This window comes from Alligator mississippiensis, chromosome 3, assembly GCF_030867095.1.
Source record: "Alligator mississippiensis isolate rAllMis1 chromosome 3, rAllMis1, whole genome shotgun sequence".
NCBI classification, from domain to species: domain Eukaryota; kingdom Metazoa; phylum Chordata; order Crocodylia; family Alligatoridae; genus Alligator; species Alligator mississippiensis.
The window spans coordinates 62986801-63014613 of NC_081826.1; the positions used below are offsets into that span (position 1 = coordinate 62986801).

Sequence of the window (27813 nt, forward strand, 5' to 3'; positions counted from 1 at the left end):
GAAGATGATCCAATTCTCCAAAAGACCCATCAAGGAAGGACAGAAAAAATAGAGGAAAATAAAATTCCAAGAGAAGAGAGGAGTGCCATGACTGTTCAACCAAAGCCCCTCCACACATTTGCTACAAATGTCTCCCAGAAAGTAGATTAAAGAATGTCTCCTAGAAAAGAATCTAAACTCATTTTAAAGACATCAAGCACTGGGAAGTCCAGGACTTAGTTACCCTCACTCCAAGGAAATGTTGGCTTGATTTCAAAGCTGAAATATTTCTATCTTCAACTACTAGTCATATGACTTTATAATTTTGTCAGCAAAACGGAAAAGACCCCATTATCAGATACCACCTCTTCCAAGTATAAGTATCTGTACACAGTTATCAAGCTGACAATCAGCCCTTGACAAAGCAAATGTAACAAGTGGGCCGTCCCAGGGCCATTCCAAGTGTTGGCCCACCCACCCACCTGCCTTTCCCGCCACACCTTTATTGTATCTAAAGTTGTTCCTAGGCAAGAGGCTGCCCATCTAATTGCCCTGATGCCAAGGGTGAATACATGGCTCTGAAATTCCCCTTATACCGTGGTCCAATGCCTTGCAGATGGCATCCACATCCACTAATACTCCCCCGGCCCCTTAACTGGTCTGCACTTGGCTACACCCGGTCTGAACTTGGCCTCAGGCATCCTCAGACCTACCTGGGCCTCGGGCCCCCCCTCACTGGGGCTTCTTCCCAGGCCCCCTCTTGAGGCTTTTTCCTACGCACCCATACTGGGGCTTCAGTACCCTGCCCTTCACTGGGGCTTCAACACCCAGGTCCCTTACTGGGCTTCTACCCTGCCCTTCACTGGGCTGCTGGGCCTAATGCCACTTGGGTCTTAGGCCTCACTCAGTGGGCCTGGGCCCTGTCTCAGGCCCCCTTCAATTAGCCTGGGCCCCACCTCAGGCCCCACTTGATGGGTCTTAGCCCTGTGCTTTTCTGTTGGCATGAGCTCCCCTTGACCCTGTGGAGGAGAAGGTGTCTCACAAAGCAGTGGGGCACCCCATACTCACCTTTCACTGGGGAGACACAGGTGTGGCATTTCCTGGAGACTGCCTCACCACAAGCAGTCCCACCACACCATCCTCCCCAGTAGGGTGTAATTTAAGGTCATTTTTCAGTACCAGGAACCTCCTCCATCCCCATAGTTCCTACCCTGAAACTCCAAGCTGTTCTGGGAGCAGCAGATCTCCAGCTGTGTGATGTTGTTCCTTTGGCCACCTGCAGCAATTGCCAGCTCTGCTCTCAGGGCCTAGCCTTATGCCCAGGCTCCCACCCTCCTGCCTAACACGTGACTGCCTGATTGGGTCTGCTTCCACCTGCAGGCTGCTTGCCACCTGCCCAGACCCCTTAAAGTGGCAGGCACAACCTGTGCTCTGCAACAGCAAGTAACACCTCCCTGCTTGTCTTCCAGTCCTGAGGTCATTTTTTGTGACCTTTCTTTATGTTCTGTCTCATTTCTGTGCCTGTTTGTGAATGATCTTCTACTATAATGAATATACCAATATGCCTTACCAATCCCATGTGAAGAGGCAATCTCACTGGACCTTTACATCTCATTAGCACCCATTTTTATGCAATCAAAGAATATATTAACCAATTTTGCTAGAGCAGTTCTTTGGTAGTTCATGTTGGCTATGTACAGACAGTCAAAATGCCCAAGGCTGAATTGATTCCGTCTTTGCAAATTAGTCTAAAATGCAGAGATTAAACTGATAAGCAAATTAGCACTCACTTTTGATTCAGGCATGTGGTTGAAATGCAACCACATGCCTGCAGTGGCTCAAGTCTGAAGCGGGGGGGGGGGGGGCTAGAGCACACCTGCCAGCCCCTGCCAAAGGAATGGAAGAGAAAAGCCCTCCAAGCAGAGGGGGCATGGCCAAAACCCAGCCCGGAGCTAGCAAGAGAGTATGCCTGGGCGGGGGGATGCTTCCCTGGCTGGGGGGGGGGGGGGGAAGGTAGTGGCATTGAATTCATAAAAGTTTGAACAAGAATTAGTTTTCTCTAAAGTGAGCATTAAACACAGCTTGGCTGTGTGTTCACTCCCTCTTCCTCATGCCTGCAAGGACTCTGGGATTTGCAGTCCACAATCACAGCAGCAGGAGTCTGAGGGGTTGTTCCTCACTTCTTCTTCCTGCTTCCAGGTGCTTCTGGGTTTTGTAGTTCACAGTCACAGGCAGCAGTAAGTAAGCAGGGCAGGGAAGCTCCATACTTGGGGGAAGGAGAGTTTAAACCCCCTCCCTGGCCCCAGACCCTAGCCAGGTTTGCCGGGGAGGGGGAGGGAGGGCAATGAACCATCCAGTGAGGCTCTGGCTAGGAAACAGAGGGGCAGAACCAACCCTTCTCTCTAAAGCAGACAGCACAGACCAGACCAGGGCTGCAAAGCATGCTGGGAGGACCCTGATTTAACATGAACCAGGAAGGGGCCTGAGACAGAAGTTCCATAAACGGGTTTGACCCGAATCAGTTAAGTCTGATACTACATTCAACCAGGTTTATCTTAAACCAGTTTCAGACATTTTGAAACTGATTTATGTGCACTGACCTTGTGTTCTGTTACAGGTTTAAACCAGTTTCTGACCACTTAAACTGGTTTATGTGCAACTTTGTTAAGTCAAGCACAGGCATACAAACATACATGCCAAAACTACACCCAAAAAAAGGAGCAAGTTCATACAGGGGCAGATCCAGGGTGGGATCCCCACCCCTCTTTGATTCTCACTGCACCCAAACTTTAAAGCCAACTGCCTAAGAAGGCTAGCAGCAGTTGTATTCAAGCCGCACTGAGGGAGTCAGATGTCTTCATGGCTCAGTATAATCTACCTGACTCCTGCTAATCTCTCTTCACTCAACAAATGTTAGCAACACCCTCACCTTTTAAATGGTTTTGATGGTCTACTATTCAAGCTAGCCTTTCTTCTGTAATTTTGCTGTATTAGACATTCCTTGTAATTGCTGTCACCTATTTCACAGCCCTGCAGATTGTTTTTAGCTGTAGCTAAAAACTCAGAGATGCGGTAATATTAACTCAGGTAAACATAACTCAGGTTGCTCAAGGAGACTAGATTTTCTTTTACAAACCTGAATAAGAGATGTACGTTTAATTATGAAGACTGCAAGACTAATGGAACAATATCTTTTTACTATTTTTTGCTTTGTTTGTTGTGTTTTTTCTAACTTTTATATATAATCTAGTTGGAAAATAGTGCAGATTCCAATAAAGTTATATTTGTTTTTGCTTTGATCATAAACTGAATAATATAGTGCTTGTCTCCTAGCATATTAGAAAAGTTTCTAATTTCCCTAACTGGAGAAAACTGTGTGTTGATGTGCTACACCATCTGCACCCCCTTTTTCAAAATCCTAGATCCACCCCAGAGATCAAGTAATGAGATAAGGATTTTTTCATATAATCGTGCATTTAATATAATAATGAAATGTTATCAATCATGCAGTCTTTTTCAGTTAACTTTCCACTGAAGTTAACAACATCGTAAAAAAAGACCATTTTTCTTTTAGTGTTTTTATGCCATAAGGCCTAGGTTGTTCTGTTCAATAGGAAAGATGGTCCCATAATTGTCATGCTAGCATGGGACTCGGGTTCAATTTATTTCTCTATCACAGACATTCCTCATATTGGAGACCATTTTATCTTTCTATGCTGCAGTGCTATATATGCAAAACAAGGACTACAGTACTTCCCTTTTTACCAGGGTATTGTAAAAATAAAAAAGTATTAGTTATGATGAGGTCCTCTGACTTTGGTAACAGGAGCCATATACTATATAAATGACCTATTCTGTTTGAAAAGTATGTTTAAGAAGATAGTATATCACTTTGAATAATTACACAAGCCATTTATAAAAATAAAATGCATGGTACCAGGTCAAACTGACCTTGTTTCTCAATGGAAGTTTTACCTACGTGATGTCAACATTTGTTCCATGCAATTTATATAGCTGTTTATAAAAAGTATAATTTCTTTTTCTCTTTGCGTTTGTGTTCTTTAATCTATGTTAACTGAATGAACAAATGACTATCTAGTGTGGAACTTTCACTGATGTTAAAATGAATTATACGTACACCAGAAATACACCAGACATCCAGGTCCCTGAGGACTGGAAAAGGGCCAATATGGTTTCCATTTTTAAGAAGGGAAGAAGGGTAACTTTAGGCCAGTCAGTCTTACTTCTATCCTATCCTTGGGAAAATACTGGAAAAAATCGTCAAAGACCACATTTGTGAAGGCCCAGCAGGGGAAATGATGCTGAAGGGAAACCAGCATGGATTCATCACAGGTAGATCCTGCCTGACAAACCTTATAGCCTTTTATGACCAGGTCACACACTGCCTTGACACAGGAGCTGAGGCTGGTGTCATCTACCTGGATTTTAAGGCAGCCTTAGACATATTTTACATCCTATTCTCATAGGGAAGCTAGCTGGCAGTGGAGTGGATGCTTGCACAGTCAGGTGGGTGGCCAACTGGCTTAGGGACCGCACCCAGAGAGTGGTACTGGATGGGTTGTTCTTGGCCTGGAAAGAGGTGGGCAGTGGGGACCCACTGGGTTCAGTCCTTGGACCGGTATTATTTAATATCTTCATCAGTGATTTTTTGGACAAGGGTGTGGAGAGCATCTTCTCCAAGTTCGCAAATGATACCAAGTTATGGAGCAAAGTTAACACACCGGAGAGCAAGGAGCAGATACAGGCTGATCTGGACAGGTTGGATCAATGGGCAGAACGAAATAGGATGCAATTCAACAAAGATAAATGTAAGGTACTCCACCTAGGAAGGAGGAATCCCCACCACAACTATAGGTTGGGCGATGACCTCCTCAGCAGCTCAGAGGCTGAGAGAGATCTTGGAGTCATAGCTGACTCCAAGATGAACATGAGCCAGCAGTGTAATGAGGCCATCAACAAGGCCAATTACACCTTGTTGTGTATTAGTAGATACATGACCAACAGATCAAGGGAGGTGATGTTCTCCCTCTATGCAGCATTGATCAGGCCGCAGTTGGAGTACTGTGTTCTGTTTTGGGCGCCGCACTTCAAGGGGGACATGGAGAATCTGGAGAGGGTTCAAAGGAGGGCTACTCACATGATTATTGCCTCCATGAAAGACCCTACGAGGGGAGGTTGAAGGATCCAGATCTCTTCAGCCTTCACAAGAGACATCTGAGGGGAGACCTTGTAGCCGCCTATAAGTTTATCAAGGGAGGACAACAGGGAATTGGAGATGCGCTATTTACCAGAGCGCCCCTAGGAGTAACTAAGAATAATGGGTGTAAACTAGTGGAGAGTAGATTCAGGTTAGACATTAGGAAGAATTTTTTTCAGTAAGGGTGGCCAGAATCTGGAATGGGCTTCCAAGAGAGGTGGTGCTATCATCTAACTTGGAGGTCTTCAAGAGGAGGCTAGATAGTCACCTGGCTGGGATCATCTGACCTCGGTCCTCTTTCCTGCCAGGGGCAGGGGGGTCAGACACGATGATCCTTTGTGGTCCCTTCCAACTCTACAATCTATGAATCTATGAATAAACTTATTTATGTCCAAACAACAAAAAGAATTCTTCTAGATTCCTCATTTTTCCAAACTACCTAACAAAAATAGTTCAAAATCTGGAGAAGCACACAAAAAAATAGATTATTTTCTAAATTATCCAAATCATACCATACTGGTCATCTTTTTTAAATTTTTTAATAAATTATCCATTGAATAGAACTTGTATATTCAGAAACTGGTGAAAACAATAAATTAAAGAAAGTTATAGAGTTTTGGGGACATTAAAAAAAGTTTTTTGTGCAAGTTTTAGCATAATGATTGATTTAGTTCTTCTTTTAGACTGGATGAGTTGCATATCCTCAACATTTAACTGAATTAGTTGACTTTAATGTTATTTTAGTAAATACAAAATGCCTTATTGTGTTGAAAGGAAGCTTACATTTATAATCATCAGGGTAACTGATCCAGCAAAGCAGCGCATCCCTATAACTGATAATTATGAGCCTTCACAATGTCAAAGAAAATGCTTCCAGGCTGGTTTCAGCACTGCACCAAGCAAACATATTTCTCTTTGGAGCAATATTTTTTTTTAAAAAGGAAAACAGACCTTTTCCATTACCACAGAATCCACACAACTAGTACAATGACCAGCACAGATATAGTCTGTACTGTTAAAATAATGGCCAACACAGTGAAAAAAAATGACAGACAGTGAATATCTGAATATAGCAAAATCCTTTAAAACATTTGTAATGTGCATAACAACAAGTTTTTTTTTTTTCTCTCTCTCCTTTTTTACTTTGAAAACAGATGGCTCATTCAACCTTATTTTAAGAATTCTATTTTCACCACAACACAGCTGGATTCACATACTAATGTAAGTAGCATGTCTGGCTCAAACTTCTACACTAATATAATTATTCTTTCACCATGAAATCATACAACATTCATTTAACTCTGTGTTGAGGGAGTCTATATTTTGAATACAATTTAAAAGATCAGTAGAAGAACTGTGGGCAACAAAAGCCTTCTACTTACAAAAAATTCTGTTTGTAGAAAATGCAACGCTGTCTGACAATCTGAATGATTGTTTAAAAAAAAAATAGAGACCACTGACATTAAAAGGTGAAAAACTACATCAAGTGTGATGAATAACCTGAATAACATTTAAGGTACTCAGAGCTAAGTATCACCCTGTATCTCTCGCTCCTTTACCAGCCTGGTAGCAAAGAACTGTGATGTCATCCGAAACCCTCATGTTCCCTTGACCGTTGCAAAATAGCTTTAACTTTGGAAATATTACAATAAGCAAGAACATTTCTTGATACTCATTTAAAACCAGAGACCTTCCTGCCTCTTAAACAACTTCTAAGGTGCCAGAAGATATTTAATAAATGCCTTGTTAGGCACAAGATGACTGTAAGTATAGAGTCATCATTGACCTATTTATATTAGCATTATAACATAAGATTATGATTACACTAGCTTAATTAATGCCCCCCTTGCTCATGTAAATAATAGACCCATTCAAAGTAAGCTTTCTAAACTACTTTAGGTAGTTATAATACTTGTATCAACAAGTAACAAGGTAATTAATGGATGATGAGGAAAAAAGCATTTTTGCAGACTGCTGTTAATTAATGCTTTGGGGGCACTAAAAGGTCCCAGAAGTTAAACAGCACTAACCAGTCAATTAGAGAAATAATGACCTGTGAGAGGCTATACATGTTTTTCAAACAAACTAATATTTTCCACAGCTTGCTCAAATAGTTGTGGGAGTTCTGTACTCCAGAAGTGTCAGATCTGGTGACTTGACTTGAGGATGAGGGCAGGAAGAACCCAATGAAAAAAATGACCCATGCAACACTTCCCTAAGGATATCATTTACTTGCTCTGTAACAGAGATGAACATTTTTTTAGAAGGAAGACAAACCTGGCAGAAGTTTTTTCAGGATATAAAACTGTACTGTACACTTCAAATTTTACTTTTATTCTTATCTAAATCTTGCTATAGAGAATCATCATATTCAACAGAGAATCAGTATGCTTGCCCCAGGCAAAACCTGAACAATCCCTTCTCTTTGATCTTTTCCATGTTTCTAATAACTGGTGTCTGAATCTCCACTCAGAATGCTGAAAGGACGGTCTCACAGCAAAATTATGACTGCCTCACAAGGATAATCAGCCGGTTGTGGACCCGAACTAGAGATAGATGAGACACATTTTGAGACTAGCTTTCACAGACACTTGGAAGAAGGAAGGAATTTTTTCTTGGGCAAACTAACATGGAACTTGAAGGATTTCTGCCTTCTCCTCAAACATTCGGAGACTTTTAAAATAATCTGTTAGAATTATCTGGGAATTTACCAACTACTGGATTGCCTGCCATTACAGGGGCCGCTAACTATTAGCAACCCCATTTCATCTGTTCTTCTGTTGAGGTTCAGGAATCCCGGGGTCCTTTCCAAGTTCTGGAGGGGATTATGTTCTCTCATTATAAAGCCTTCTGCCCATGTCTCCTGCAGTCTATCACTGGTTTTTATTTCTATGCCAGGAGCTCCTGTCTTTGACACCCACATTACCATCTGACCCTCTTGTCTCCTACTCCTCCAGAGTCCTAAATTCCCTTTGTCCAAGGTTTCTGCTCCTTACCCAATGGCTTATAGTGATTTCTCTTTCTCCTCCTCTACTATGTGAAACTGAGTATAAAGGAAAGAAGCCTGTCAGAAATGAAGCACACCTTATGAAATGAAGCACACCTTATGAAAGGAGACTGTGGATATTGTGTTCCAAAGGGGTAGAAGTTTTAGTCCAGGACTGGAAGTAGAAAGGCCTGGAGCCATTAGATCTGGTTCATGGAAGTGGGAAGGATTCAGCAGTGTGTTGGCAGCACCAAGCTTTGCCTTCACTTTGGCTCAGCAATAAGGAGCTGCTCAAGGGCTGGGCAGTGGGAAGCTGCACCTGCATTGGAACTGGGGAGCAGGGAGAAACAGCAGAAGCTAGGTTGGAAGACCGGCCTTCTCTGGACTCAAGCTAGGATGCTCTGGACCACAGCTCCAAAACATTTCCAGATACAGTTTTATAAGATAGTTGTTCAGGGCCCCAGAGGCCAGAAACTCAAAATAAGTGGCAGGCATTAGTTTACCCTCTGCTATTACCCTGTGAAGGAACTTTATTTTGCAGCAGTGTTTAAGAGGGGACAAACAGTCTTTTGGTTAATCAAAGAAAAAACATTTAAAATAATCTGTAATTACAAAGAAATTACCCTGAAATTGTGTGTGTGTGTGTGTGTGTGTGTATATGTTGAAATAAAAATATATTTACCATGGTGGATAATACCATTGTCTAGTAAAGCTTGGCCAAGATGTACACCTTCTTCAGCTTTGTGTATCTCTCCAGTTTCCAATAACCAGGACACAAATTCACTAGATTAAAAAAAAAAAATCTTTAATGTTTTTAATTTTTCAGTTCATTTCTATGTAACATCACATATTGTTTTTCTCACGGGTGCCAATGTGCAGTATTTATATTTATACAATATTTTCCAAAATATTCTGCATAAAATATTTCTATCAAGTTTTCAGTTTCTACTTGTATATATTATTATAGGAAATAATGATAGTACTGCATATTACTCAGGCTGCCCAACACCTCCTGTTAGGAGGCTTTCAAGTTGCATGTAACTTTCCCAAGCTAACTTTTGAGGCTGAATTTTTGTAATCTGTTTATTATTTCAGATTAAAACTATTCTGAAAAGAAGACTAATTAAATAAATTTTCTTTTATACACACAACTAAATTCTGGTAAATATTTTTATTTTATTATAACCTGTAGTGTTCCTACAGTTAGGTGGAATTACTTGACATTTGGCAGAGGTTTTGTTCAAGAAGGTACTTTTCACCATAAGTGTGAAAATCTAACCAGGTTATATATCTTTGTACATGCTCTGTAAAGGTTTGCAGTTAAGAATGCCATCTGCATTGAGCGTGATTCAGCTGGGGCTGCTCTATAGGAGCTGAACAGGAATTTCTTTGCAGGTCCATCTTTTGGCTGGTGTGGGCTATTCCAAGTCCAGGCACCATAAGATAGCGCTACGGTGCAGCCAAATATAATAGACAAGAAGCTGTCTTATTTGAAGGCAAAGAGGAATACAGAGAGCCACAGGAAAGGAGGAGAGAGTAAGGGTTTGGAAGCATATGGGGGAAGTACAAAAAAAAGGAAACTAGCACTGGAAGCTGAGGGTCATACTGGGACTGGCTGGACAAGAAAATTAACTGGAGGGGAGGGGAGATGAAAGGGTCTGAATTAATATGGAATCAAGTCAATGAGAATGCAGGATGTGGGTGGATGGAGCAAGGGCACAAGATTGGACATAAAGCCCAGGAAAACAGTTAAGGAATGAGGTCCAGAAGGGATGGACAATAGGAGCATGACTGGAGGCAACTGGAGATCAGGGATGTGTGAGGGGAAAGACAGACTGGACAAGCAGGTAAGACAGGGAGACTAGAGCTGGGTGGGAAATAACACTGGGAACAGGAATTCAGGATTGAAGGAAGAAACAGCAGAGATGGAAAGTCTGAGGATTAGGGATTGGAAATGGCTACAGGAGAAAAATGGTACTGGATGAGTGACACGATAAATTAGGAACAAGACACAGACAGGCTATAGGATGAACCTGCCTCAAGCAAGAGATTGGATTAAATGACATCTTGAGGTCCCTTTCAGCTCAACTTTTCTATGGTGCTATAAATAGAATCTGGCCCATGGAATGCTATATGATGTTAAATACTCTAGAAAAGTATGGCCTAGAAGTATCCATTAATTTTTCATGCCTAATTTAATGTTGATCTTTCAGTGCTCAAGTGCTCATCCATGAAATTGAGATAATACTTCAATTCACTTCATAGGATTGTTGTGAAAATAATGTTTGAATAACAGAGATGTTACAGGAATAAGCATTATAGAAAAGAATGGAACTAAATTAATAATTCTGTCTTCAAAACAGGTTGAATAGTATGCAGTTAAATAAAAAGACACAATACCATACATTGAACATAAATATAAAAAATGTATTAAAAATTGCTCTTTAAAAGAGCACCATTCAATTTGTGCACCAAGTGAAACAGGTGTGCTGTAGAAAGGATAGCATGTGATTTTGAATTAAAGACCAGTTTGTTTGAGGAACATGTATAGCCTCTCACAGGTCATTATTTCTCTAATTCATAATGCACAATATAATGCATTGTAAGGTACTGGCAACCATCATTCTAGTATTTTATAAATTTTGGCTTCTTCACTTTTCAACCTTAATAATATTTGTTTAAGGTAATGTTGTGCGTCGCAGAGCACTTAGGTGCCCTGCTCCTAAGAGTAGAAAAAACTGCTAGGGGAAGAGACCTAGCAGTGAGTGAGGAGCTGAGCTGCTGGTTGCCAGGGCAACTTCAATGAGCTTAGGAGACTAGTGGGGGAGGCACTAAGGGCCCAGAAGGTAGAGGAGATGGGAGTCCATGAGGGATGGTCGTACCTTAAAGGGGCAATCCTCCAGGCCCAAAGGATAACAGTCCCTGAGAGAAGCAAGGGGGGTAAGAGTGCTCAGAAACCCCCTTGGCTCAGCAAGGGCATTCAGCAATGCCTGAGAACTAAAAGGAGGAGCTATCACCAAGGAGAAGTACTCCTCCTCAGCCTGGGAGTGTAGGAGGGCTATTAGGAAGGCCAGGCAGAGATGGAACTCAGGCTAGCGTCCAGGATTAAGGACAACAAAAAGTCCTTTTTCAAGTACATTGGGAGCAAGAAGAGGGTACCAGGCAATGTAGGGCCCCTACAAGACACAAACAGTAATCTGGTGGCCACGCCAGACAAGAAAGCTGATATTTTTAACAGTTTCTTTGCCTCTGTTTTCTTGAACAGGGACTGGGATATCCCACCTAACAGAGATAGGAACAGTCTTGGGGATAGCTCTGTCAGGCCTTGGGTGAGCGCAGATGTAGTTAGGGATCTTCGGGAAGGGCTAGACATTTTTAAATCTGCAGATCCAGATGCCCCTCCACCCAAGGGTGTTGAGGGAGCTGGCAGGGGTCATCGTGGAGTCCTTGGCCTGGCTGTTTGAGCATTTGTGGTCATCTGTCCAGGTGTTGGGGGATTGGAAACTGGCTAATGTGGTCCCTATTTTTAAGAAGGGGAGTAAGGGGGACCCAAGTAATTATAGGCCTGTAAGCCTCATCGGTGCTCAGGAAGCTCTTGGAGAGAATCATCAAGGAGCACATCTGTGGGGGGCCTGCAGGGGAGATCATGCTCAGCAATGGGTTCAATCAGCCATTCAGCATGGGTTCACCAAAGGCAGGTCCTGCCAGAACAACCTGATTGCCTTTTATAACCAAATAACTAAATCCTTGGATGATGGTGTCGCTGTGGACATAGTCTTTCTAGACATTAAGAAGGCTTTTGACACTGTCTCTCACCCCATCCTCATCAATAAATTAAGCGACTGCGGCATTGATGTCTGCACAGTTGGATGGGTAAAAAATTGGCTGATGGGGCGCACACAGAGAGTAGTGGTGGACAGGTTGTACTCAACCTGATGAGATGTGAGCAGTGGGGTACCCCAGGGTTCGGTCCTCGGGCCCACACTGTTTAACATCTTCATCTGCGACTTGGACAAGGGGGTGGAAAGCACGCTGTCCAAGTTTGCTGATGACACTAAGATGTGGGGCAAGGTAGACACACTTGAAGGGAGAGAGAGGCTGCAACTAGATTTAGACAGACTACAAAAGTGGGCAGATGAGAATAGGTTGGGGTTCAACATAGACAAATGCAGGGTGCTGCACCTTGGGAGAAGGAATCCACAGCATACATACAGGCTGGGGAGTTTCCTTCTTGAAAGCACAGAGGCGGAAAGGGATCTTGGAGTCATTATTGACTCCAAGGTAAACATGAGCCGCCAATGCCAGACCACAGTCAGCAAGGCCAGCCATACCTTGTCATGCACCTAAAGGTGCATCTCAAGCCAGTCCAGAGAGGTGATACTCCCCCTCTATGCAACTTTGGTCAGGCCGCAGTTGGAGTTACTGCATCCAGTACTGGGTGCCCTACTTCAAAAGGGATGTGGCCAGCCTGGAAAGGGTTCAGAGGAGGGCCACCCACTTGGTGAGAAGGCAGCAGGACAGGCCCTATGAGGAGAGACTGAGGGACCTGAACCTGTTCAGCCTCAGCAAGAGGAGGCTGAGGGGGGACCTGGTGGCTGCCTACAAGCTCATCAGGGTGGATCAACAGCAAATAGGCAAAGCTCTTTTCTCCCCAGCACCACCTGGGGTGACAAAGAACAATGGTCATAAGCTGATGGAGAATAGGTTTAGGTTAGAGATCAGAAGGCAATATTTTACAGTTAGGGTGGTCAAAATCTGGAACCAACTTCCCAGGGAAGTGGTCCTCGCCCCTACCTTGGGCAAATTCAAGAGGAGGTTGGATGATCACCTGTCTGGGGTCTTGTGAACCCAGCATTCATTCCTGCCTGTGGCAGGGGGTCAGGCTAGATGTTCTGTTCAGGTCCCTCCTGACCCTAGCTACTATGAAACTATGAAACCAGAGGGAGCTAGTGGCCCACACCTGCCAGAGTTCAGCTTACCAGAAGGGGCAGGGTCTGGCTCCCATATAAACCCCAGAGGCTGAGGCCAGGGTGGCAGTTCCCTGCTGGCAGCCAAAGGGGAAGGAGCTCTGCCGGAGCAGACAAAGGGAGGAGGCCTGACTGCACCAGCAGCCTGATACTGGTGAGGGATGGAGCACGCCTGGGGTGGCTTGAATGATGTTGGTATAGCTGGGCAGCTCGAGTTTATGTTATAGCCTAGGGGCTTGTGTTTTGGTTTGCTGTTTAACTGGTGGCTTGGGTGAGGCTATAAGGAGATGGAGGAGGCCTCATAAGGGGCTCATGGTAGCGTGGGGACCCCAGCCCCAGAGAGAGGGGGCAGCAGTTGAGAAGCCCCAGAGAGGGGGAAGCATTTTGTGGGTACACTGACCCCAGGTGCCAGAGAAGGTGCAGCATGTTGCAGGGTGGTAGAGAGCCCAGGTGCCAGAGGGGGCACAGAGCGAGACAGGGCCATGGAAGACCCAAGTGCCAGGAGGGCGCAGTGAGAAAATAGGGGCTGTGGAGAGCCCAGTGAGGACAAGGGGGCTAAATTGTAAATAGGCCCAGACTGGACAATGTCAGTTCCATCTGTGAGGTTTGGGGCATGGTAAAGGGGGGGTTGGAGCTATGCATAGCCCATAAGGCTAGGGTGCCCCGAAACACCCATTACAGGACGGGGCCTGCAAGGGGTCCAAGAGCCCACAGGCTAGGAGTACATCAAAACCCATGTCCAAGGAGATGTAAAGGCAGCCTCTCTAACATATTCTAATATCAAAGACGTGGCAGGCAAGAATTGAGAGTGCCCTTTGTGCCAACTTGGCACAGGAAGGGGGCCTTGGGGAGATCACGGCGACCCCCTAGGACCCCGCACCGTGACCTTGTGTATAATGTAGACATAGCTTGCATACATATGTACATATTTGCCTATATACTCAACATAGGAGGTGATAATCCCTAAGATTAACTATAGAACTTTATGATAAATAAAACCCACAATTCATAATGTTCCTTTGACCTTTGTACTTACACCCTGAACATTAATTAACCTAACTCTTTCTCAAGACTTTGAACAACCTTGTCATGATACAGCCTCTCCAGGGATAGCTGTGATGTCCCTATGCCCTGTGACCATGCCGACTCCACCCTATGGAGGACTACTAATCTTTCCTGCCATGTCTTGCTGGTTTAAATAATTAATCAGGAGGCTGCCTTCAGGTTGCTGCTCGGTCACAGTCCTGACAGACTCCTCTAAACTCTGTGGGTTGTTGGACCCCTTACTGGGTCCACACTCAGGAGGTGCCTTACAATACTCCAAAGCCTTATGGGTTAGATACATGGCTCCAAAGCCTCCCCTTTACCAAGCCCCATGCCTCACAGGTGGCACTGGGGCTTTACATGGTAGTGTGCCCCAATGAGGCCTTCTCCCCAGTAGCCTCAGCCTGGTCCACCAGATTACAGACAACAACCAAAATATGAGTCCCTGGGCTATAACCTAATTCAAACAGTGCAAGGTGCATTCTGTCTCTTTAAATGAGGCAAACTTCTCCCCAAGCATTAAGTACCTCACAGCCCAGGGTACCTGATGAGCTCATGGAGCCCCATTAGTCCTGTAAGCAGCATATCAGGAGGCCACTGGGCAGTTCTTCTCTGCAGAAGCTCCTTCCCCTGGCAGCTGCCAGAGAACTAACCCCTGCTGGCCTCAGCCCTGGGGCTTATATGTGCCCAGGGCCCTGACTCCTTCTGGTCAGCTGACTGGGTGCAGGTGCAGGCTAATTCCCTCATTAGCCTGCTGCCACAGCAACCTGCACCTGTGGGGGTTCTGCCTGGCTCCTAGGGCCCTCTCTCTAGGCAGTTTCAGCCCTTAAAGGAGCAGGCACACCTTAGTGCCCTGCGACAAACACCTATGTTATTTTTAAGCCTATTAACTAGGCAAACATTTCCTTTTGTACTCCAAATACGAAAGTTTCTCCCAACATTATACTGAACTTGCATCTAGGACAGCAATAAATACTCCAGGATGAATGAATGGGCTAAAGTCCTCTATTTCATAGACATTAGGGCTGGAAGGGACCTTGGAAGATTATCAAGTCCAGCCCCCTGCCCCAGGGTTAGGAGACCAGCTGGGGTCATAGGATCCCAGCAAGATATGCATCCAATTTTCTCTTGAAGGTGTTCAAAGTAGGTGCTTGAACCATCTCTGATGGCAGGCTATTCCAGACCTTGGGGGCTCGGACAGTAAAGAAATTCTTCCTTATGTCCAGCCTGAAACGGTCTTGAAGGAGTTTATAACCGTTTGACCTTGTTGTCCCTTGGGGTGCTCTGGTGAACAAACTTACCCCCAGATCCTGGTGGACACCCACTATAAACTTATAGATGGCCATCAGATCTTCCCGGAGCCTGTGCTTTTCCAGGCTGAAAAGTCCCATAGCTCTTAGCCTGTCATCATAATGTCCATTTTCTTGACTTCTGATCATGTGTATGGCTCTTCTCTGGACTCTCTCAAGTTTCTCCACATCCTTTTTGAATTGTGGAGCCCAAAACTGGACACAGTAATCCAGCTGCAGCCTCACCAAGGCTGAGTACAATGGGAAAATGATGTCCCGAGATGTCACTGAAGAGTTGAAAACAAGATCACTACACCTACACCTAGTTTTGGAAGGGATGATTCATGCCTGCCTAATGGAAGCTATCACTTGCATCTATCTAAGGAGGATTGTGATCTCACACCCTCAAATTGTACTCAGCCTTGGTGAGGCCACAGCTGGATTACTCACCAGGGAGGCTGGGGCCATTTTACATACAGGAAAGTTATATTCAGTCAGTTCTGGAAGTTTCTATGGTTCTACATGAGCCCCGAGTCACTGGATGAACAGTAACAAGCTATAAATGCATTATTATAGCAGAGAGCTATAAATGATCCTAAAATATTTTACTATGCTGTATTTCTATAATATTTTTTCAGTCAGATAAAATATGATGGTGTGAAATGGTATATAATTTTATGAGCACTCATTTGGGATGATTTCTATAGCGTTAATCTTAAACAGGAAACCAACAATCATTGCAATGTTACCAATAGAACCTATTTCTTTATACCTACGTACATGACAAAGGAGTTGATTATGCCTCATAGTTGAGACTGAACTGAAGTTTGCATTTAAAAGAAGAATAAAATCCCTCCAATCCATGCATTAAATGAGAGGAAACCACTTTCCACATTTAGCATATCATAATCAAAAGATTTCAAAACCTATCATATAATAGTCTCCTCTACCATTTCAGTAACTAAGGCAATCTTCAAAAAGAGTTTTACTATTTAATGAGTTATGTCTTCCCTTACTTCTGAAAAATGCATAGACTAAGTCTGTCCTCATGCTACAAACCCAAAACTGGCTTAAGATAGTAAGTGTAGTCTGTTGACAGCTCAGAAAGATACAGACAATTCATCAGCACCCTAATTAAGAAACAAATCTGGATTTTTCGTAGATGTGGTTTTTTATAACAGCACTATCAAATAATAGCATCAGCAAGAACACACATTTTTAAAACATTATTACAAATCCAAGTCTATTTTTAACAGTTTGTTGGAGTAGATGAACAATTTATCAACTAATATAAAATATAATTTGTTGGGAAAACTTAAATAAGTGGGACCAATTTTCCTACGGTTACATGTAGAGAAAATTAGATTCTAAACTATCTTTGGATGGGCAAAAAAATTAAAGGGACCCACAACTAGAGGCTATTTTGTATATTATGGAGCAATGAATTTACCAAAAGGTTTTTTCCCTTTGTAAGAAACAAGAAAGATGGGGTGAAATCCCGGCACCATTAAAAGTCAGTGGAGTTTTTCAGTATATTTAATCCATGACCTTTAATCCGGGTTATGATCTTTACTAACCAAGTGACTTGGAGATTTAAATGACTTGGCCTGAAGTCTTATTTTCTTCTTCCAATAACTAGCCAATGTTAAATGTTCATGTGTGAGATGATAAAGTGATGTCTGCAAAAGTTTCTTAGGGTGAAACGAGAACAGAGTCTAGAAACGAGAAGAACCTTCCATTCTAGGTCCATTATTTTATATCCTCCTCTAGCATTCACAGTTTTATGATGAGACCAGTGTTATGTCACATTCTAAAGATACTAACTCAACATGTATGGCTTTCCTAAGATAAAGACATAAAGGGCTCTCAATATACAAAAAACTGACTCCCAAACAAATAAGCAAAAGGGGGCTCTTAAAAAATCAGATAAGCAATTTTGGAGTTATCATAAACTATATAAGGAGAAAAAATATTCTAACTTCAAAAAGTAAAACAATTAATCTGAGGCAGCCTTGTGTTTAACAATATGTTATAGCCATTTTCCAAAGAAATTCAACTTTGGAGTAAGATTATACCTATACATTTCAGTAAGATTGCGTTAAATATTGGCTCAGTTCAGGAATAAAATTAGGCATGTGAGCAAGCTCCTGTGAATTTTATTTAATAAATAATAGTTTGTATATAGTGACATAAGATATTAAAATAAATTTCTAGTAGGTTAAAATCAGTTATAAAAAACATACTGTACCTTCCAAGAAAGCACTTTGGGAAAGTGGTTAGTTTTCTTTTCCTGTCTTTGATCAGATTCCCTTGTTTACACATCATTTTGTAGAGTCTCTCTCCCTGCTCTGAGATCATCACCCAAGTATCTTGTTCCATGCCCAGTTTTAAACCTGCCAAAAATATTCTGTCAGTTATATAAATTTCCCAGTTATTGTCATTATTTTTCAAACTGCATCTATAAACTAATAAGCATTAAGAAATCAATATCTTAGTGAAAAAGGAGTCACCAACTGGACACATTAAATAGTTTTGGACAGCACTTCACTTTACTAACAGTAACTTTTAATCCTCTTAAAATATTTATAGCGAGTTATCTATAAATTCCTTATTATAGAAGGGCAATGAATGGTATTTCTTGACCATACTTACCCCTACTCTTAGGTCAATATCACAATAAGGAACATTAATGTTATGATTTCCTCAGATGAGCATATGCAGTATTTCTCCTTCAAGTTTCAGAGAAAGAATTACTTTTCACCTTTTATTCGGTCATAAAATGATTTGTAACTACACACTCAGTACTTTTAAAAAAAACCCCACCTACAGATATTAACTAATTAAACGAAACACCCCTTTACTATGCCCAGGTAAGTTTAAATTAGTTCAATTCTACACATGGAAATTGGTGCTTTGATTTTTATTCACTTCAGAAGACTTCAGAGGGTGATAGAGTGGGGTTAGGAATTATACAAGCTTTTCAGTTTGTGATTTGTTAATCTTTCTCCTTGTTTTTCTGCTTCTATTTTCAGCATATTACAACTATTACTGAATAAGAGAGATTTTATTACTCCAAATATAGTTTTCCCTGAATTAGTATAGGCTACTTATGAAGTTTTGTGCCCCTAGGGAACACTGGAGATCTACAGTCAATCTCCTTTATCTAAAAAGAGTTGCAAATGTTATTTAAAAACATAAATCTGTGCATTTTTTTATTTTAGAGAAAAATTCTTAATTTATCTGTTTTTTCAAGTTTAAAAATAATAAATGGAAATCTTCAATAAGAATAAGAAGTTGCTACTTAAAATTTTATTAATTCTGCAAATACACATAAGATAAAGGTAACTTTTGTGAGAAAAATACAGCAGTTATAGGCAACATGTGGCATATGTGCCACAAGAGCAGCAGTTCAGGCAGGGTGCACAGAGAGGAGGTGGGGACACAGGGCAGGGGAGGGAGCAGAAAGCAGGGGTGTTTGTTTAGGTAGCGAAAGGGGGGTCAGTGTGGCACTTATGGAGAGTTCAGGGCTAATTTGTGGTATGCCTGCCAAAAAGGTTGGTCTCCAATGAAATATAGTATTTAACACAGATAGAAAGAGACACATACACCTGATATTGTTAATACAAGACAAATAGCTTAACCAACACTAGTACACTGATTTGCAACAGAATAGAACATAACCAAACCACTGTTCTAAGAATTTATAGGATCTGGATGCACTGTGCTTTAATCAGTTGGCTTCATTCTTTTAATCAGGTAAAATACATACATAAAGCATAAATATACCTTCTTATTAAAGCACTAAAAACAACTAAAATATCTCAATGACTTCCTTAGGTGGTTGCACAAAGACAACAAAAACTAGTGAAAAATCTTTTTTGTCTATTTTTTCTGATAAAATCTGAGTTTTCATAGCACCAGAAATATACAGATATACAAAATTGTCCTAGTCCATCTCTCAAGTTTGAGAAATAAAATCTACAGTAAATCCAATATTTCAACAGCAACTTTTGTGTGGATTTCAGTTATAAATATAGGCTGAGTTTCCCTCAGTACATTTCACTCAGGTACATTTAATATAGCATTTCAACCTATCTATTTTGGAAGAACTGCCACTGCCAAAACATATGCCTTCTGTTTAGAAGAGAAGTTAAAAGAGATTAGAAGAGTGGTTCACCACCCCAAAACATTAGCATTCTCTCAGTTCAAGCAGTTCCATATTTTTCTCCTACTTGTAACAAATCTTTTCTGTACTAATCCAGCTTGACTAAGTACAGGCATTTAAAAAAGCCTGAGGCAAATTCAAACTAATTTACATGGGCTTCTCCAAGTGGACTACGCTAGTCCGGGAGTGAACAGAACACATGTTCACCGGGGGGGGGGGAGGGGAGGAGGAAGGAGGGCACAAAGGCTGTCTGCACTAACCAAGGCCATCAGGTTGGGGATGCTCCTGCACACCTTCCAGCATGCCAGAGACTGCCAAGAGCAGCCAAATTCAGCTGAGTGGACGCCACCCCTGATTTGGCTGCCAAGCACATGCCCCTACATCCTTCCTTCTACAGAGCAGCTGGACCATCCCTAATTGGTTGCTGGGCACATACCCCTAACCCCCTTCCAGGAGAGCCCCAGAGTGGGTCACCATGGTATGTTCCCCCCATCACTGCCGGCCAGGCTGCCCAGTATGCCATGGTGATCCACTCTGAGGCTCTCCTCGAAGGGGGTTAGCGGTGTGTGCCCAGCAACCAATGAAGGATGGCCCAACTGCTCTGTAGAAGGAAGGATTGGGTCCCTCAAAGCTCCAGCAAACTGCATGCAATGGCAGCAGGTGCCCAACACAATTCCTGCAATCATGCCAGGTACCTGCTGCTTGCTAGAGCTTTGAGGGGCCCAATCCTTCCTTCTATGGAGAGGCCAGGCCACCCATGACCAGCTGCAAGGCACATGCCCCCAATCCCCTTCTAGTAGAGCCCCAGAGTGGGTCACCATGGCATGCCAGGCAGCCCAGCTAGCAGTGTGGGGGGGAGGTGCTACAGTGACCCATTCTGGGGTTCTCCTGAAAGGGGGTTGGGAAGATGTGCCTGGCAGCCAATCAGGGGTGCCTGCTTCTTGGCTGCATTCAGTTGCTCTCAGCAGTCTCCAGCACACTAGAAGGAATTGCACCAGGTGCCTGCTGCTGCCACCTGCAGTTCCTTGGAGCTCTGAGGGGCCTGATCCTTCCTTTTGTGGAGCACCTCCCCCCCTACCCCGCACACCTAGGGACATTGTGTAAAATGGAGCTAAGGACAGATTTGCTGGCTGGCTCTATGACAGCCTGAGGGAGGGGCCCACCGTGTGCTCAGCCAGTGCAGCAGAGCCTAGCAAAATTCCAGCAGGCTTCCCTGCAAGAGGAGGCTAGAGGGAGCCTGCAATGCAGCCTGGGATGCCAGTGGATGGTGGCCCAACATGAATCAATAGGGGACCTGATACAAAATTTCAATAGACTAGTCTAACCTAAACCAACTAAGTCTGATACCTCATCGATCCAGGTCTATCTTAGACCAGCTTCCACCATCTTTAAACCAGTCTATGTGCCCAAAACATCTGTTCCATTGCAGGTATATAACAGTTTCCAATCACTTACGCTGGTTTATACGTAAAGTTTGTACCTGGCCTATATGTACTATATGACTACTTCCACGGGTCAAATTCAGGTTGAATGTCCTGATAGCAATGTAATCAGTGTCCCTCCAGAAAGGAAAGCATCATATCATAAACACCTTATTGGATAAAACTTTTAAGGAAGTCAGTGAGATGTTTGCCTAATTATGGTTTTACAGGATCATATAAAACCATATGCAGGATCATGAAATATATTCCAAATTGTTCTGTTTAACAGAATACCAATGGAGTAGAAAAGCAACAGTTATAGTAACTTGTACAGTTTGTGAGGGAAAGATAAATCAAAGAGATTTCTTTTATTAATTTTTTTTAATTGAAACAAGATGATTAACAGAAAACTAAAATCAACAGAATATAAGCAGGAATAAACCAATCTCTAGTTATAATGATATATCCTAACTCCTACAGGGGATAGGAAAGACATATCAAAATTCTTTAAACAGTAGCTACCAATGTCCTAATTAAATGGACTGTGTCCGTCTTGATTTTCATGAAGTGGGCTAAGCTATTCTCAGTTATGCGTATGCCACTGCATAGATTTCAAAAGAGTTGCACACATCCAAATGAGCAGGTTTTGGCTCTGCATCTAGATAAGTAAACATAGAATTAAAGCGCCTTTATATTCACAGTGAATAGGAAATTGTTTATTGTTACTTTTAGATGGGATATTTGAATTTTAAGAGATATTTGCTTGGTTGGTGAGTCATTTGACATCCTGCTTGTAATTAAGTTAATGCATCCTGCCTCATAATTTATACAGATGTTTGAGGAAATATCTAGTTTAAAAAATGTCAGAACAATATAAATTTTCCAATGATTCTAAGTTGGGGCCTCATTCACCTGTTCCCCTATTTACTTCCCTGTTATAGCTTAATTATCTCTGTATTGTAAAGTCCCATGCTGAAACCCAAAGCTATGAGATATGCATACAATGGAGTTTGGTTCAACTCAGTAAAGGCAGCATTTAGATCTGAGCTTCACCATATGGGGGAGGGGGCGGGGGGGGGGGGGGGAGAATCAGGCCCATCTTCGCTGAAAGCAGCTTGACAGCTAAATTTTATAGGACCAAAGTACATAATACATATTGATATTATGTCAACATAAAACACTATCCACATGTCCTCCTTTTCCACCCCTGGCCTACAGCTGTCAGGAGACTGAGGAAATTTGGTTAGATGTTAACCAGGCATTGAGATAATAAGGCCACATTGACTAGAACCTCTCCAACCATTTGTACAAACAGCCCTCAACCAGAAGCAGAGACCACTCTAGTTTTATGAACTGGCCTTCTGCACTAGTTTCTTCACTTACCTCCTCAATTGCCAAGTTCCTAGATGTCTGTAAAATTCCTTCACCAATATTTATTATATAGCACCTGGATGTTCCAGTTGCAAACAGGGCAACTGCTACTGCTGTACAAATATACTATAAGTGCCAGTCCCTGGACTTGAATATCTCATAATCCAAATAGAAGAGAAACAAAGGGTGAGAGAAAGGAAGTAGTATTATTCCCAATCTGCATATGAGGAACAGAATACTTAAGGAACTTCCTCAAGTCACATCAGAAATCTGTAGAAGAGCCAAGACTTGAAAACAAATCACATCAGTCCCAGCCTATTACCCTGTGCATCCTACCTTTCATCCCAAGACTCCATTATGTGTTACTCTCTATAGCATTTTTGCTGAGGAAGTGGTAAAGGAATAGGGGTGGTGTCCTACTTTATTTCTGGCACAGGTTGCATGTGGGGATATACACATTTACTAGTCTTACCGTTTAGAAGATAGCCTTTGCTAAAAATAAAAAAAAAAAAAAAGCAGGATCCTGAAGAACAGGTATACCAGCGGACGGTATGCCACTGAGAATATTGCAAAGACAACTAGCCTGAAACTAGAGCATTTAGAGGCATCATTTGAAAGTTATTTGCATCAGATGGTGGATCAGGTAGACAAAGGACAGACATGGCAAACCTGATCATTTCAAAGACATTAGTATCTTGTCTTAGCATGGAATCAATAGAAACAGACCTCAGTGGAGCCAGTTTATTCCAGCTCATGATCAGCTTCAGGGTCTATTAAGCCAAAGAAAAAGGCAGGTTTCGGACTACCACAGCAGCAGAAGATATCAGTAGACCTAGATTCTGTTATGTTCAGCAAAGATTCCTTTCCTAGATGATGTTTTCTTTTTTTTAAATCATTAGTTAACAAAATCTCCACAGACCATTTGACACAATGCCGTAAGTACACCTTATCAAAACCTGACACCTAGCTATATATTTTATGAAAATAAAAGTTCAATACAGCCTCCCTGCAATGAAACAAAATAAAGTTTGTTAACCTACCTTTTCTTCTTTCTCTTTCTTTCAGAATAGCTTCCAGCCATTCTTGCTTCTCTTCAGGAGTTTTTGCCATGCATACAAACCATTTGTTCTTTGCTGTGTTGTGAATCTTCCAGCCATTAACAACAATGTGGCCACTGCTATGATAGTCCGCTGGAAATGCATAACAAAAATCACTTAATAAGAATAGCCTGGAATGTTTTAAAATAGCTAAGGTGATGATTAGGTTCCTCCCTATAATTCCTGAGCTCTTCCTATAACAAACACAATGACAGAAATATAACAGCATTGCAAGCTGTCTTGTGCAACTCAAATTCTGAGACAGTGGGTGCATCTACATGTTAAATTAGTGCACTGCCATAAACTCTGGTGCAGTTCATACTAGAGTTTCCTGGTCCCATATGCAGCATTTACACATGTACCCAGGACTGTAGTATGTTGAGCTGGGGCAGTGCAGCCCTAGCTGGTGGGGGACCCTGGGGGTCAGCCTGCTAGCCCAGGGCTGGCCCAACCAGGTTCAGTGTGCTGCAGATGGGCTGGCTGGGGCATGAGGGTGCTACAGTGCAGGGCTAGCTGGCAGGCAGTACCTGAACGGTAGCATCCTCATGCCCCAGCCAGTCCTGCCGCCATGTACACATGTGCTGCAGCAGAGCAAATAACTTTGCCATAGGATAGTACTTCTATCAGGCAGTACTAACCTATGGCAGAGTTAATCAGTTTACTTTGGCTTAATAGCTGCTCCACATGTGTAGACACAGACGCTTTACTGAGGAGCTAACAAGGCAACTATTATGTAGATGCCCCTCAGTGTAAGCATATCATGTAGATGCCCCCCAATGTAAGCTATATTGAATCTCCATACATTGTATTCCTTGCAAAGCAATCTTTCAATAAATTTACTGTTTTTGAATGGTGCTAAACTGTCAGCCTTGAAGTATGAATTCTATGAATCCACATAACAGATTTAGTATAAGCAGCTTTCCCATATTATGTTACCCAAGTATCTTGCCATCATACCTGACCCAGATGACAAGGGAAAAGAAGGTAGTTCAAATCTCTATACCTATACAGTACTTGAATTTCAGTTAGACTGATGGAAAGACAGCTTCTTAATTACACTAATATTTGCAAGCTGCCACTGTCACCTGGTTAAAGGGCCACATAGCATAACCTAGCTACCTCCAGATTTAGGGCTAATATACTTCTTTTGTTTCACAGAATTTCTATTAACATTAACTGCTCAGCAAGAATGCATGGTCTTTGCATTAGATTCCACAGCATTCAGTGAATTTAGTGTTATTTAATGTGAGAGAGAAAGAAGTCCCTACCAGATGGCACAAAGGATATAATTTAGATTCTAAAAGCAATAGCATTTGATTGTACTGATTGAAAATATTTTACCATAAAAAGCTTTAGAAGCCTGAAAAAAATTCAAATTCAATCTGATGCGTAAGCAAATAAGACAAATTGTGCCAGCATATAGCCTTATTGGACTTATTTGAACTGAAGTTAGGCAAAGAATCGCAAAAATGACTAGTCAACCTTAATGTGTATATAAATGAACAAAATAATGATATTTGCTTTGATTTCAAAATCAAATTTATCTAATGCCCACTTTATTCAGAATATGTGTACAATTGCCACAGAAAATAACATTTATCATAACTTTTTTAGTTCCAAAATGTTTGAATTTTCAAATATTTCAAAATAACCAAGGTTTATCTTATGAATAACCATTTCCTATTAATATTTTATTCATTATTGTAACTTTTGATAATAGCATTTCAGTCTGTGAATCTTATCCAGAAATCTATTACCAAGCAATCTTTCACAATGCAACTAATGCCATTGCCTATACTGAAAATCCTTCAATAAGATTATGTGTAGTTCCAGGGGGCAGTAATATTTACAACCCCCTAGTAACAAATTACAACTAAATAATTATATAGAAACCTAAGTTAAAACTGGATTTATCACTACTGTACAATATATAAGAATAGCAAAGGTTAACAAATTCTCTTTAAGGAGCAAGAAAAAGCTATGGCCTGTCTTGAACCACCCTAATAATTTCAATAATTTGCAAATACTTTTTCATAGTTCAGTCCAGTTTTTTTAAATGAGATGGGATTTTCAAAAACTGAAATCTTTGTGAAAATGCTTGCTGAGAGTTATCAATCTCAGCAGACATGTAGATATCCTTTCAATAACTCTGCATTTTAATAAGATGGAACACAGCCAAGTATTGTATGCATAGCCTGGGAAATGTCAGTAACTGCCACAATTTATTGTTCAGAGAATCTGAAAACTGATGGCTAAATATACAGCTGAAGAGTGACTCTTGTGTTCAAAAGTGTATAAGAAAAAGAGCAAAAATGGGAAGGAGGGGAAAATGTATGTTAATTAATTTTGCACTATCATCTTTCTTTATAATATTTACAATTTTTTAAAGCTGCTCATTACAGCAATACCTGAACACCTCTAAAACAAATATCCATGAGAGGTATGGAAACAGTATCTGTATAGGGAATTGAAACAGTTAGGATTATGGCTGCTTACAGATGTAAAAAAAATAAATAAATCCAAAACGGTGCTTTACTTTAAACTCAGAGCACCCCTGCACTGAGCTCAGCACATGTCCAGAAGAGGCATCTCATTAGTGTGATCCAGCTCACCCAAAGTGCCATATAGATCAGTCACTTTGGTGGGGCTTTTTGGAACTTTTATCTAATAGCTGATTGAATCAGCTATTAGATAAAATTGCCAAAAAGCCCTGCTAAAGTGTGCAATCTATACAGACACTAGAGCCAAGTCGAACTACCCTGCTGCTTCTTCCAGTAAAGCACATTTTTTATTTATTTTTCACATCTGTCAGCAGCCCATGTGGTTATCCAAAGGTCATGCAGGAACTCTACAGCACAGCCAAAAAAGAGAATCCAAGTTTTCAAAGTACCGGACTGGTATTATAACCAGAAACTAATAATCTGTTAGACTGGGAGCTGGTAGAAGCTCCTATAATCCAAGTTGCCTAACATTACCATTACAGATGATTCTTGTATCTTTTTAAGAAACTCTAACTTCCTTTTGCAGAAGTCTTTGAAATTTGAAAAAATGGAAAAGTGTGGTAGAGAAATGCCCTTTCTTTTTCTCATATAATTCCATTCAAGTCTTGCCGAGCAATAAATTGCTGATATCACCATTTCCTTTATTTTGGATTTTTCCTTTCTCTTGGCAGCATGATTAAAATAATATTTAAATTAAATATGAACATTATATCACTTGTCCCACCAAAAACAGCAATAGCAGTAGCAAACTATTGAAAAGTACTGGCTGAACAGCTATACCAGAAGATAGGAGAGTTGAGCCAGGCTGATTCTTTCCCAGACATCCCCACATTGAATTGTTAGCCCTTAAGGCCCATATTCCCCACTCTGGACTGAACTCTCTCAACTCCCAACCAGAACTGGAGAGAAAATAATCCTGAATGAACCATGCAGCCTTTTATCTACTGTCCAAATCCAGCACATAAATAACAACCTTCCATTCAACTTCACTGATAGAGCCCTGGGCTGTGTTTCTGAAGATTTGGGATACATAATAAGTGACTTCCTACAACTGTACATAATTTTTTTTTCCTGAGGAAAAGATCATGACATTTTATAGAAACTATTTTAAATAAAATTAAAGTAGCAAACATTTGTAAAACACTGTTAGAAAACTCTAAATATAAAATTGCCTGCACATGATTAATTCTACCCCTTCAATGTATGTTCACACAGTCTTTAGCTGCATGACAACTGACTGGTTGTTTTTTTTGTGGGAGGGTGGGGGTACAGTTAACAGCATGAACACTTTGGGGTAAGGGAGGAGGGAGAGGAATTAAGATTGTGTAAACAAACATACATCTGGCATTTCCTAACTTCCATGTGCATGAAGCCTCAATAATATTCCTTTAACATCATTTGTATTGTATGAATTTACATGTTTTCAAACATATTTAAAAACATTTTTTTTAAACTGTATAAAAGACAGACCATACAAACCTTAAAATGACAAATAATGTACATTCTACTCTAATCAGTATAATCAGAAAACCGACACCGTGGCTCATGATTTTTGAAGCAAAAACAAAATGAAAAGCTTCCATAAATTGTGCTGCTCAGCCCAAACCTAGCTTCATCAAAGAAAAAAAAACAAAGCTTTTTAGAAAAGTATTAATTTCCTCAGACTTGTCATTTGCATTACAATAACTTTTACCCATGAACCTCTCTTTCAGAAGCCTTTGCTTCTACTTACAACAATGAAGACTATGACACTATCTTTCTCCATCGGTCAATCA

At 41.4% G+C, this 27813-nt stretch overlaps 1 protein-coding gene across 3 annotated transcripts in view; it reads right to left on the reverse strand.

Moving 5' to 3' along the window:
- The window catches only part of PREX2 (phosphatidylinositol-3,4,5-trisphosphate dependent Rac exchange factor 2), a 326102-nt gene that overhangs the window by 166229 nt on the left and 132060 nt on the right, over positions 1-27813 (reverse strand). For all 3 annotated transcript variants that reach the window (XM_019498648.2, XM_006260933.4, XM_059724003.1), the window contains exons 9-11: positions 23481-23630; positions 17732-17876; positions 8866-8966 (exon numbers count right to left, since the gene is read on the reverse strand). In XM_019498648.2, coding sequence (XP_019354193.2) covers positions 8866-8966; positions 17732-17876; positions 23481-23630 — 396 coding nt within the window. The remainder of the gene's footprint in view (positions 1-8865; positions 8967-17731; positions 17877-23480; positions 23631-27813) is intronic.